We start from the raw sequence: 12,951 nt of genomic DNA on the forward strand, positions 1-12,951 counted from the left end.
AGCTTTGATTTCCTGCACTGCAGCTAAACTGGGCTGGAGGCAGATGACTCAGTACTCCTGGGTAGTGTGAATACCACGCCACGCAGATATGAGATTATGAAACGCCGAATGATCGCTCTAAGGGTTCGGTGAGCGTGCGTGTGTGTGTGTGTGTTTGTGTATGTGTGATTTTTTTATGTGTGCGTACGTGTGAATGTGTGTGTGTGTGCATGTGTGTGTTTGTGTATGTGTGACTTTATGTGTGTGTGTGCGCGCGTGTGCGTGTGTGTGCGCGCATGTGCGTGTGTGTTTCTGTATGTGTGTGTTTTTATGTGTATACATGTGTGCCAGAGCTGGCATGGTGGCTTCACAGGGCTGACCTCAGGGGAAGGCAGCGGAGGATATCCAGTGATTCTTGGCTCGATAGCCGATTCTTTACGGTTAGCAGCATGTGAATCCCACAGTTGTGCAGCCCCAGGTCCCTGGCAGCCTCACAGCAGAAGTCAGACACTGGGCCCCGTTCACACCACCACCCCCTGCTCATCCACCCCTGCCATTGTGATCCAGTCTCCTTTTCCCTCCCATTTATGTGCTGCATTATTATGTTTCGTTTACTCTATTTATGGAGAATGTGTATCGTTGTCCGTTTGGTTTGTTTTACTTGAGGCACTGAAGATCAGATTATTTTGCCTTGCTGTTCCTTTAGATCCATGTTATGATTTGTTTTGTTATTATTCATGGTTTGTCATGTTTTGCCATCTGCATGATTTTTCATTTTTTGTCTGTTTTCTTTTTCCCCTTCCCGCAATCTTCTTTTTATCTTTTTATCTCTCCCCTTCTGTACATCTCTGTCTGTTCCCTTCCCCCTCTCCCTTCCTCTCCTCCCATTCCCTCTCTCCCAAATCCATCACTTCCCGTGGTGCCCCCCAGGCCCTTCAAGAGGAGGTGTCCTCTCGGGGGGCGGAGGTGGAGCGCCTGGAGGCTCTAGGCCAGTCGCTGTCCCCGCTCAGTTGCGCGGCGGACCGCGATTGGCTGGGGGATCGCGTGGGGGCGGTTCGGGGCGGGCACTCGGAGCTGCGTGACTGGTGCGAGAGGCGGGCGGCCATGCTGGAGCAGGCCCTGGCCAACGCCCAGCTGTTCGGGGAGGAAGAGGTGGAGGTCCTCAACTGGCTGGCAGAGGTGGCACAGAGACTGGCAGAGGTGTCAGTCCAGAGCTACCAGCCTGACCAGCTCACCCAGCAGCACAAACACACACTGGTACGAAACTGAAGGGGGCGGAGCCTAGAGTGAGGTGTGGGGGTATGAGACTGAAGGGGGCGGAGCCTAGAGTGAGGTGTGGGGGTATGAGACTGAAGGGGGCGGAGCCTAGAGTGAGGTGTGGGGGTATGAGACTGAAGGGGCGGAGCCTAGAGGTGGTGTGGGGGTATGAGACTGAAGGGGGCGGAGCCTAGAGTGAGGTGTGGGGGTACGAGACTGAAGGGGGCGGAGCCTAGAGTGAGGTGTGTGGTATGAGACTGAAGGGGGTGGAGCCTAGAGTGAGGTGTGGGGGTATGAGACTGAAGGGGGGCCAGAGCCTGGAGTGGGGTGTGGGGAGAGAGAGAAAAGGGGGGTGGGAGGAAAGCAGTGTGGAGAATGACACCGAAGCGTTGGGTGGAGTTGGAAGCAGGATATTGCCAAGCTTGGTTGATGCAGCTGGGAGGTGGTAAACAAGCATGGGAGACCGAGAAGATAGGGAGGGCTATGGCTTGAAGGAAGTGGGCAGGTAAAATGGCAGGATGAGAATTGCAGTCAGAGGAGACAATGGTAGGATCTCCATGGTGTCTGAAGCACCAGATGAATGGGTGCTATCATATGGGGGCGTTTTTAAATGTGTGTAAGGTCCTCAGCTTGTACACAGTCAGTGGTTTTCCCTCGTGTATGAGCGCGTTCAAACTTCCTGTTTCTTCACCTGCAGTCGCTGAACGAGGAGATTGTGAGCAGGAAGAAGACGGTGGACCAAGCCATCAAGAACGGTCAAGCCCTGTTGAAACAGACAACAGGTAATACGATTCCTCTCCTCTCATTGGTGTCTCTTCCCATTTCACTGTAAGCAGAGGCTGAACCTGATCCGGGGTCAGTGTTACAAAGGCCATGTTGGTCCACGAGTGAATGGTGTTGATAACCCCACTCGTGGTCTAACTCAGTAGTGGCATCTATTCTGATGGCCTTACATTCTGTACCAACTGACTCCTGACATCCTGCACTGATGTTCCCTGTGCACTACCTGCTGTTCTCTGTGCTGTATCACCTGTGCTGTGCTTACCTGTGCCGCCTGCGTTGTCCGCGCTCAGGTGAGGAGGTGCTGCTGATCCAGGAGAAGCTGGACGGGATAAAGAGCCGTTACGCGGAGATGACCGCTGGCAGCAGCAAGGCCCTGAGGACCCTGGAGCAGGCCCTGCAGCTCGCCACGCGATTCGCCACTGCCCACGAAGACCTCAACCAATGGCTGGACAGTGTGGAGGCGGAGCTTAACAATGGAGAGCCTGACACCACGCCGGCCTATCAGGACAGACAAAAGGTGTGTATGCCTGAATGGGTGCATGTGTGCATCAGGAGCAGCAGCACATATCAGGGGTTGGTGTGGAGGGAATTTGAAGAGAACTTAAAGAGATTGTGCATGTGTTTCTCCCTAAAGGAACTGAAGTGTGTGTCTGCGGAGAAGCGCCTGGTTCTGGACACGGTGAATGAGGTGGGCAGTGCCCTGCTCGACCTGGTGCCCTGGCGTGCCCGCGAAGGCCTGGATCGCCTTGTTGCTGATGCCAACCAGCGCTACCGTCAGGCTGATGAAACCATCACTCAGCGTGTGCAGTTAGTGCAGGCTGCCATCCAGAGGTCACAACAGGTACTGCATTGTAAACATACTTTCAGCGCTCAGAAACTGTTGAAGCAGTTTTCTGCAAGAAACAAGTGTTTGCCTTCTGCCTCTCATGCAGTGCTGTTTTATGATTTTGTTTTTCAATCTTAAGACTTTACTGAAGCCAAATCGTAAACTCAAAGCTATTTTCACATGCCACAAAATGCAGAAATAACAAAAATATCTAACCAAAATCCATCAATAAATACAAACCACTCCATCCATTTTCCTTTTAGCCTTAAAAGTTATGTGTATTTTCACATTTAAAAAATGATGACAGCAACAAGAGAACCATGTGGGATTGGATATGTGTGAAAAAAGGGTTGCATAGTTTGACGGTTATGTTAGACATTGTGTGCCTATTTAGAAGGACGTTTAAAGGCCACATCAGAGAGTTTTGGGGGTGAGATGGAAACGAGTCACACCCATACTGAGGTTGCAGAGTGGAAGTCCACCCAGCAGTCAGCAGAGCGCTGAAGGAGCCGGCCGCTTGTCTCTCCCTGTGCCAGTACGAGGAGGCGGTGGACGCGGAGCTGGCCTGGGTGGGGGAGACCGAGAGGAAGCTGGGCTCCCTGGGGCCCCTCAGCCTGGAGCCCGACGTGACCGTGGCTCAGCTGCAGGTGCAGAGGGCCTTCAACATCGACATCATCCGCCACAAAGACACCGTCGACCAGCTGCTCAAAACCCGCGACGACATCCTGGAGACCTGCAGCGACCAGCAGAGGGAATCCCTGAAGGTGAGGCACAGGGCCTACAGGCTAGCAGAGGGAATCCCTGAAGGTGAGGCACGGGGCCTACAGGCTAGCAGAGGGAATCCCTGAAGGTGAGGCACGGGGCCTACAGGCTAGCAGAGGGAATCCCTGAAGGTGAGACACAGGGCCTACAGGCTAGCAGAGGGAATCCCTGAAGGTGAGGCACAGGGCCTACAGGCTAGCAGAGGGAATCCCTGAAGGTGAGGCACAGGGCCTACAGGCTAGCAAGGGAATCCCTGAAGGTGAGGCACAGGGCCTACAGGCTAGCAAGGGAATCCCTGAAGGTGAGGCACAGGGCCTACAGGCTAGCAAGGGAATCCCTGAAGGTGAGGCACAGGGCCTACAGGCTAGCAGAGGGAATCCCTGAAGGTGAGGCACAGGGCCTACAGGCTAGCAAGGGAATCCCTGAAGGTGAGGCACAGGGCCTACAGGCTAGCAGAGGGAATCCCTGAAGGTGAGGCACAGGGCCTACAGGCTAGCAGAGGGAATCCCTGAAGGTGAGGCACAGGGCCTACAGGCTAGCAGAGGGAATCCCTGAAGGTGAGGCACAGGGCCTACAGGCTAGCAGAGGGAATCCCTGAAGGTGAGGCACAGGGCCTACAGGCTAGCAGAGGGAATCCCTGAAGGTGAGGCACAGGGCCTACAGGCTAGCAGAGGGAATCCCTGAAGGTGAGGCACAGGGCCTACAGGCTAGCAGAGGGAATCCCTGAAGGTGAGACACAGGGCCTACAGGCTAGCAGAGGGAATCCCTGAAGGTGAGGCACAGGGCCTACAGGCTAGCAGAGGGAATCCCTGAAGGTGAGACACAGGGCCTACAGGCTAGCAGAGGGAATCCCTGAAGGTGAGGCACAGGGCCTACAGGCTAGCAGAGGGAATCCCTGAAGGTGAGGCACAGGGCCTACAGGCTAGCAAGGGAATCCCTGAAGGTGAGGCACAGGGCCTACAGGCTAGCAGAGGGAATCCCTGAAGGTGAGGCACAGGGCCTACAGGCTAGCAGAGGGAATCCCTGAAGGTGAGGCACGGGGCCTACAGGCTAGCAGAGGGAATCCCTGAAGGTGAGGCACAGGGCCTACAGGCTAGCAGAGGGAATCCCTGAAGGTGAGGCACAGGGCCTACAGGCTAGCAGAGGGAATCCCTGAAGGTGAGACACAGGGCCTACAGGCTAGTGGAGGGAATCAGCCAATGAGAACATCACCGTTTATGCAATCATTTGCTGCAGTCAGTTAAATCAGTCACTGTTTACTGACCGCTCTCTTCCCAGCAGAGCAGTATATAGGAGAGATGTGTTAGCAGTAGGCCTGGTGGCTGTGCCTGTGCTGTTTCCCGGTTTGGGGGAGCGTGTGTGTGACTGTGCCGATGCCGCAGGTGAAGACGGATTCGCTGAGCGCCCGCTACGAGGCGGTCAGCCAGAGCCACTCGGAGCGCTTCTCGGCCCTGGAGCAGGCCCAGGTGCTGGTGGCGCGCTTCTGGGAGACGTACGAGGAGCTGGAGCCCTGGCTGGGCGAAACCGAGGCCCTGATCACCCAGCTGCCCCCTCCCGCCATCGACACGGAGGCCCTGAGGCAGCAGCAGGACCAGATGAGGGTAAGGGGGGGAGGCGTGCCTCACGCTGGTCGGTAGAAGCACTCCGTTACACCATTTAACCAACTTACACCATGAATATGCCTTCCTGTACGCACGCTCTTTGTAAACTGCCATACAGTAGGTACACTTTAATGGTTAGAAAATGGCGAGTATGTATATGCAAATATAAATCATAACTCTTCTTCCTTGATGACTGATGAACTCACCTTTCACTCCTTCCTCTTTCCTTTTCATCCCTTTTCTTGTTCCCTTGTTTCTCTCTTTGTTTGAACAACTTTTTTTCTCCATGTCTCCCCCACCTCCTCCACTCTTTCCTCCTCGCTGTGTCCTGCGCTCTCCTCTCTTCCTCCCTGCTCCCTTTCCGTCTCCCCCCCCTCGCAGCTCCTGAGAGAGTCCATCGCGGAGCACAAGCCCCACATCGACAAGCTGGTGAAGATCGGCCCCCAGATGGCCGAGCTGAGCGCCCAGGAGGGGGCGACGGTGAGGCAGCGCTACAGCGAGGCCGAGAAGCGCTACCTGGCCATCAAGGAGGACGTGAAAGGCCGTGCCTCCGCGCTGGACGAGGCCGTCTCGCAGTCCGCACAGGTACGCCCGTAACCCGGCGATACCCCCCCCCCACCTGTCCGTCTGACTGCAGCCCCGCCCAGAGACTCCCACCAAGCCGTAGCGCAGACTCACCCTTACACTCTGTGTGTCCGCTGCGGAGTTCCGTGGTAGCCTGGCCGTACTCGAAGTGCGCTGTCAGACACGTTCTCAGCAGCCGTCAGTCACACGTACGCGCGTATGTGTCCCCTGGTCAGTGCGTTGGATTATAGCTGCAGGCAAGCACTGACTTTTCCCCTCTCACACATTTGCAATGTCAGTCCATATCACATGTTGTATAACATTATCCAGATTATACGACTTGACATATTTTAAATTCTTTTAATCCATGCCACCAGAAGCTTCGGAGTAATGAGTGATTTGGAGAGACTTACTGGATTTATTTGTTGTATCTGTCTTCATTGGGGCCACAGGCTTACTGCAGATAATGGTGACTCCATTAGGAAATAAACTCAGGACATGTACACATCTCACACCTCAGTAACACCGCCCACAGTAGTGTGAGTGTGACCGTGGAGTGTTGCTGCTTGCTGGCGTGTTTGCATGCGATTGATCTAACACATTGTGTTGTCTCTCCACCCCCCCCCCCACCTAACTGTACCCTGCCCTTCATCCCTTTCTCCTCTGACTCCTTCACCTCCCTCGCTCTCTTCCACCCACCGCTCCTCCCTCAACAATCCTTCCTTCGCTGCATTTCTCCTTCCCCTCCTCCCTCATTGTGTCTCCTTACACCTGCTGCCCACTACATCCCTCTGCTCCGTCACACCCTCCCTTCCTCCCTCCCTCCCTCCCTCCATCCCTTCCCCTCTGCCCTGCCTGCTTCATCCCTCCATCGTTCCACCCCTCCGCTCACTCATTGTGGATGTGCTGTGTGCCGCCATTTCCCCCATCACCACCGCTCACTGCGACTCACCCAGCTGGTAGAGGTAAGACGCTGCAGCTCGTTGACTGGGACACCAACTGACAAATCGACTGCCTTGCTGTTTGACTGACATACTGACGCACTGAGAGACTGAACTGCAGACTGGCCAGCTTATAAAGTATCTGCTCATCGATAGGGGCCACCAGGTCACAATAGCCCCTGTCAAGCGCCTTCTCAAACAATGAACCCAATTGCACTACATCAATAATCTAATTTGATAATTGCCACTAATTAAGCACAGCGATGTTTGCAAGCGATACTAACTTGTTAAATTCAGTTCTTACTACCATGGAGATGCTGCAGTATTTTTAAATGTTGTACAAGACTTTAAGCAGAATCAGGTGTCTTGGGTGCTGGGCTAAAACTAAAATTTGCAGCCACACCTGCCCTTTTCGGGTAAGATTGGACACCCCTGCTTTGTATGGATGCCTTTTTGTTTTTACTGTGTTGGTACTCAGTCCTGGTCCTGAGGAGCCACAGAGTCTGCTGGATTTAGTTTTTTTCCTTAAGATCAGTGACTGATTCAGACCTAAGAAACCAGATGACCTGAGTTTAACTGTGTAATCAACTGCTTTAACTGATCGGTTGCTGTGCTACTCCAGTTCTGAGTAACAATGAAAGCCAGAGGACCAGTGGCTCAAAGACATGCTTTACATAGCATTTAAACTTCCATCCATGTTCACTTCCCTTCCTGACTCCCAGTATTAGATTAGTATTTGATTTTATAATTGTCTCTAGGAACTCAATTGTGCAATTGGTCACTTGACTGTGCGTTTGAGTGCCGATGGGGACCCCTTGAATTTAACCATTAAAATACAAGTTTAAATCCCTGCAGGTTATGTGGTAGCGACAAACTGGTGGCCATGTTGATAACATAGGTGTTATCAACACCAACAATCAACCGAATGGTTTGGTTGACAGTGACAGTCAATGACAGGCTGATGGACTTAAGGTCTGACTGACTGAAATGTTTTTGTCCTAACTGTTGTAAGTGCGGTAGAATCGTCGTTACTTTAGTTGCGGCTCCTTGCATGTCCTGTGTGCACACCCAGAACTAACTTTATACATGTTATAGATGGTCTGTTTTTCCCATTTTCTTCCTGTTTAACGGGAAGAAACGTTTTCCTTTGCTTGTTGTTGAATACTTTGCACTCCTCTCCCTGTGATAATGTGTACTTCCTGTTTGGAGCTGTACCTCACTCCTAGACCTGTAACACGTACTATCCACAGGAAGTACCATAGAATGTACTTCCTATTTGAGCCTGTACCTCTGTCTTCTCCCTTCTCAGTCCTGGGTAAAATGACTTCCTGTTTGAGATTTCAAACCTGCCTCCATCCCTCACTTCCATGGAATGCACTTCCTGTTGTTGAGCGTGTACGTGTCTCTGCAGTTCCATGATAAGATGGACCCCCTGCTGGAGACCCTGGAGGGGGCGGTGCAGCGGCTGAGGCAGCCCCCCCCGGTGGCGGCAGAGGTGGATAAGATCCGGGAGCAGCTGGCCGATCACCGCGCCACGGGCCTGGAGCTGGACAAACTGCTGCCCTCCTTCAGTGCCCTGTGCACCCGGGGCGAGGAGCTCATCACCCGCGCCCCCCACGATGACCCCGCCGCCCAGGGTGAGATGCATACCACCCTCATCCTCCATTTCACATATACCCTCATCCTCCATTTTGCATATACACTGTCCTTTGTACGTATACGCTGCCTTCCATTGTGCATATAGCCTGTTCTTTGTGCATGTACACTACACTATATTCCATTTGGCACTTGTCCAGTTTTTTTATGCTTGCTATTGCATACACCTTGTTCCTTTTACATTATTGCACACACCCTGTCCTAGATAATGTAGATGTCATTTTACCTTCTGTAACCTTTTTACGTTTTTTATATATGTACTTGACTTGTGCATATATACTTTACTTGTGCATACATATGTGTATGTATGTATACTATTCATATATATCTTATCAGTTGCATGTGCATGACGCCCTCTGTAATGTCTTTGAGCCTGCGCTTGTTTAAGCAGTAGTCTCTCAGCCGTGACATAAACGCATGGCTGCGCAGTCGTGGTTGGCTGCCACGGCAGAGCGCAGACGCGCGGCGCTGACTCTGCCGCTTGTCCCCCGTCCAGCCGTGCGCTCCCGGCTGCTCCGGCTGCGCTCGCTGTGGGACGAGATCCGCCAGCGCGCGGAGGAGCGCGAGGGCAAGCTGCAGGACGTCCTGGACCTGGCCGGAAAGTTCTGGGCCGACATGGGGGCGCTTCTGAGCACGCTCCGCGACTCGCAGGACATCGTGAAGGACCTGGAGGACCCGGGCGTCGACCCGTCACTCATCAAGCAGCAGATCGAGGCCGCTGAGGTGAGGGGGCGTGTCTGGGGAGGAGAGAGAGAGAGGGGGGTCAAAGCTGGTACTGTTTTAATGTAATACTGCTGTATTTTTGGTGTCATTAGCTCCTCCAATACAAGTCATTTGTCTTGCTTAAGTGAAAGCCAGACAGTTTTTCATGGGCAAGGGCAAGGAATAAATGAGACTTGTTTATTCAGCCTTAATTCATTGTTAAGTACAGAGCTTACATGGATTTTATGAAAACTGTGAAGTCCTTTTAGTCCTTGTGTCTCACATACTTTCTGGACGCCGCCTGCATTCCCCATAGCGACGCTGCTCTGTGATTGGTGACTCTGGTCTCTCCTCTGCTCTCTCCAGGCCATCAAGGCGGAGACGGACGGGCTGCGGGAGGAGCTGGAGTTCGTGCGCACGCTGGGCGCCGACCTCATCTTCGCCTGCGGGGAGACGGAGAAGCCCGAGGTGAAGAAGACCATCGACGAGGTGAGGGAGGAGCGAAGGCTGAGGCGTCGAGCGGCTCTGAGGAGGCGGAACGCGTCTGAGGCCCGCGCGGACTTCCTCCTCACCGCCTCTCTCCCTCTGTCCGCAGATGAATGCCGCGTGGGAGGGCCTGAACCGCACCTGGAGGGAGCGCATGGAGAGGCTGGACGAGGCCATGACCGCCTCCGTGCAGTACCAGGATGCCTTGCAGGTCCGTCTCCCAGAATGCAACGTTCCTCCATTGCTGAGTGTGTTAGAGTGCTGTTTGCAGGACTGACCCGAGTCTCTGTGTCTGGTCCTTCAGGGCATGTTCGACTACCTGGACAATGCCGTCATAAAGCTGTGTGACATGTCCACCGTGGGAACAGACCTCAGCACTGTCAAACAGCAGATCGAGGAGCTGAAGGTACAGATCCCTCTGTCCTTTTCTTTTTCTTCTGTCTGTTTTCAAGCTGTCAGTTTTTCCATTTGGTCAGCATTTTTTGTCATAGCGGACCAAAATGACAAAATATGCCACCATTTCAATTTCGTTGCTTGTTTAAATGCTACAGTGTGTACTGTATCTCTACAGGTTGTCTGTCAGGTTTTATTATGGTTTGAACCCCACCTTGTTCAGGGGGCGTGTGTCCCACTGACTCTCTCTTACCCCCTCTGTGAGCAGCTATTCAAGGTGGAGGTGTACCAGCAACAGATCGACATGGAAAAGCTCTGCCACCAGGGGGAGCTGCTGTTGAAGAAAGTGTCCGACCACACGGACCAAGACATGATCCAGGAGCCCCTCACCGAACTGAGACACCTGTGGGATAACCTGGGAGAAAAGATCACGCACAGACAGGTAAGTGCTCACCTGCATGCAGAATCACAGCGGTTTTATGAGACAAGCATGTGTACAGAGTAACTACTCCAGTTCTCTTGTGAATAGTTATGTCAGTAAATGCTAATTGTGTGTATACATAGACAGGCGTTTGCTGTCCTAGGTTGTGCACTGCTTTATAGACAGGATCTTTATGTGCCAGTGGCTTGCAAGTGAAGTAGCTGTATGTGGATTAATGTTTGTGATCATCTGATTCCATGTAATGAGCATGACTGACTCCTATTTTGTTTTTTTTTCTCTTCTTCTCCATTCCCTTACTTCCTTTCTCTCTCTCTCCATCCCCAACCCCCTTTGTTTCTATCCCTCTCACTTTGTCTCTTTGATTCTCTCTTCCCTGTCTCTCTCCTTTTGTCTCTTTTTCTCCTGTCCCTCTCTCTCTCCCTCTCTCTTGCTCTCTCTCCCTTTCTCCCACAGCACAAGCTGGAGGGTGCGCTCCTGGCCTTGGGTCAGTTCCAGCATGCCCTGTCAGAGCTGCAGTCCTGGCTTAGCCACACCCACACCACCCTGGACACCCAGCGGCCAATCAGCTCTGACCCCAAAGCCATCGAGATCGAGCTGGCAAAGCACCACGTACGACCCTCTCTCTCTCCCTCTCCTTTTCGGTTACTCGTATTAGCACACGCAGATGAGTAGTCTGGTGTGGAAATTAAGGTTGGGAAATTGGTCATTTCACTGGTTGTTTTAAAAACCAGTAGTATGAGCCTTTCACTTGGATAATGTACAGGATACAAATGTAAATGTGTATAGGACTTACAGTGTGAATAGGATAAAGGGTGTTATTTCACACAGGATAGCTTGCTGGATTTTTTCCAGAGCAGTGTTCATGCTGTCTCTGGTCACCGTTCCTGTCCTTTCCCCGGCTCCCCCAGGTGCTGAGGAATGACGTGCTCTCCCACCGCTCCACGGTGGAGACGGTGAACGGCGCCGGCTCTGAGCTGCTGGAGTCCAGCCCCGGGGACGAGGCCAGCCACCTCCGAGTGCAGCTGGACGAGCTGAACCGCAGCTGGGAGAGCCTCCTGCTCAAGACCGAGGAGCGGCAGAAGCTGCTGGAGGCCGCACTGCAGCAGGTACACAGCTGGGTGGAGGGGTGGAGCGAGGCATATCCATCAGGGCAGCAAAGATTTATAAGCGTGTTTGCACCTCAGCAATGTTACGCAAGCAACAGTTACTGGTGGAGAAACACAACAATGAAAATGCAATAATGAAGCAGGCAATTAAAAATGGCTTATCAACATGGACTGAGAAGAACACACAGCAGGCTTCGAATTTTGGAAAGTGGTTGATCAGTGTAAATTGAAGAAGCTGAAATTGGGACTGGAGATTGTACCAAGACCAGATGGCAAAAAGTCTTGTGCACAAATGAATCTGATGTGGAAACAAAAAGCAGGTTTTTCAGAAATTTTAAGTCAGTGTTCTATAACTGCTTTCATTTTACAGTAGTGGTTGTTACATCAGCATCAGAATGTTCAGTTAAGAACATATTTGTGATATCACACCTTAAAAGGTTAATGAATGGAGGAGTGGTGGAGGAGATGTACTGGAGCGTGGATGATGTGTGGAAGGAGTGTAACACTGTAATGTCTCTCCTTCTCTCCTCTCCTCCCCTCTTCCCCTCCTCTTTGTCCCTCCCTCCCTCCGTCCCTCCTCAGGCGGAGGGCTTCCACGGCGAGCTGGAGGAGTTTCTGCAGTGGCTGAGGCGCACCGAGAGCCAGCTGTCTGCAGCCAAGCCCACGGGCGGCCTGCCCGAGACAGCCAGAGAGCAGCTGCAGCAGCACACGGTAACAGGCCTGCGCAGGCATGCGCTCTTACACATGCACACGCACTCACACCTGCATGCACATACGAACACACACACACACCGCCCTACACAGACACGACACGCACACATCACCCACACGCACTACGCCCACACTGCACACACTCCCCGCCACACATCACACACACACGCACAGACACACACACACACACACACACGTGCCCATACACAGACACACACACTCACACATACACACACATGCACACATACACACTCACACACACACACACACACTCACACACACACGCGCCCATACACAGACACACACACTCACACATACACACACATGCGCACATACACACACATGCACATGCACACATACACACACACACACATACACACACATGCGCACATACACACACACACACACACACACATACACACACACACACACACACACACTCACAGGCCAGCGCGTGGATAAGGCTGTTTAAGCATACTCAGCCGGGCTCTCTCTGTCTGCTCGTGCGTGTTTGCAGGAGCTCCAGGCCCAGCTGGCCAAACGCACGGAGCAGTACCACCGCCTGCTGGACCAGGGCGAGACCATGCTCCTGTCCCGCGGGGAGGAGGGCGGGCCCGGCGCCACCCAGACCCAGCAGAACCTGGCCCTGCTGCAGAACAAGTGGGCCAGCCTCAACACGAAGATGGACGACAGGAGGGTGAGAGAACCACGCCCGCCCGTCTCCCTGGCCGCCGTCCCACTG

At 53.1% G+C, this 12,951-nt stretch overlaps 1 protein-coding gene across 6 annotated transcripts in view; it reads left to right on the forward strand.

Annotated features, from left to right (window-relative positions):
* macf1a (microtubule actin crosslinking factor 1a) overlaps positions 1-12,951 on the forward strand; it is a 94,562-nt gene that overhangs the window by 63,374 nt on the left and 18,237 nt on the right. For all 6 annotated transcript variants that reach the window (XM_064347257.1, XM_064347262.1, XM_064347259.1 and 3 more), the window contains 17 exons: positions 910-1,236; positions 1,934-2,018; positions 2,310-2,536; positions 2,654-2,860; positions 3,382-3,609; positions 4,990-5,208; positions 5,590-5,793; positions 8,125-8,350; positions 8,866-9,092; positions 9,438-9,560; positions 9,667-9,768; positions 9,862-9,963; positions 10,219-10,392; positions 10,846-11,001; positions 11,301-11,498; positions 12,081-12,209; positions 12,727-12,906. In XM_064347257.1, coding sequence (XP_064203327.1) covers positions 910-1,236; positions 1,934-2,018; positions 2,310-2,536; positions 2,654-2,860; positions 3,382-3,609; positions 4,990-5,208; positions 5,590-5,793; positions 8,125-8,350; positions 8,866-9,092; positions 9,438-9,560; positions 9,667-9,768; positions 9,862-9,963; positions 10,219-10,392; positions 10,846-11,001; positions 11,301-11,498; positions 12,081-12,209; positions 12,727-12,906 — 3,114 coding nt within the window. The remainder of the gene's footprint in view (positions 1-909; positions 1,237-1,933; positions 2,019-2,309; positions 2,537-2,653; positions 2,861-3,381; positions 3,610-4,989; positions 5,209-5,589; positions 5,794-8,124; positions 8,351-8,865; positions 9,093-9,437; positions 9,561-9,666; positions 9,769-9,861; positions 9,964-10,218; positions 10,393-10,845; positions 11,002-11,300; positions 11,499-12,080; positions 12,210-12,726; positions 12,907-12,951) is intronic.

This window comes from Anguilla rostrata, chromosome 8, assembly GCF_018555375.3.
Source record: "Anguilla rostrata isolate EN2019 chromosome 8, ASM1855537v3, whole genome shotgun sequence".
Taxonomy (NCBI): Eukaryota; Metazoa; Chordata; class Actinopteri; order Anguilliformes; family Anguillidae; genus Anguilla; species Anguilla rostrata.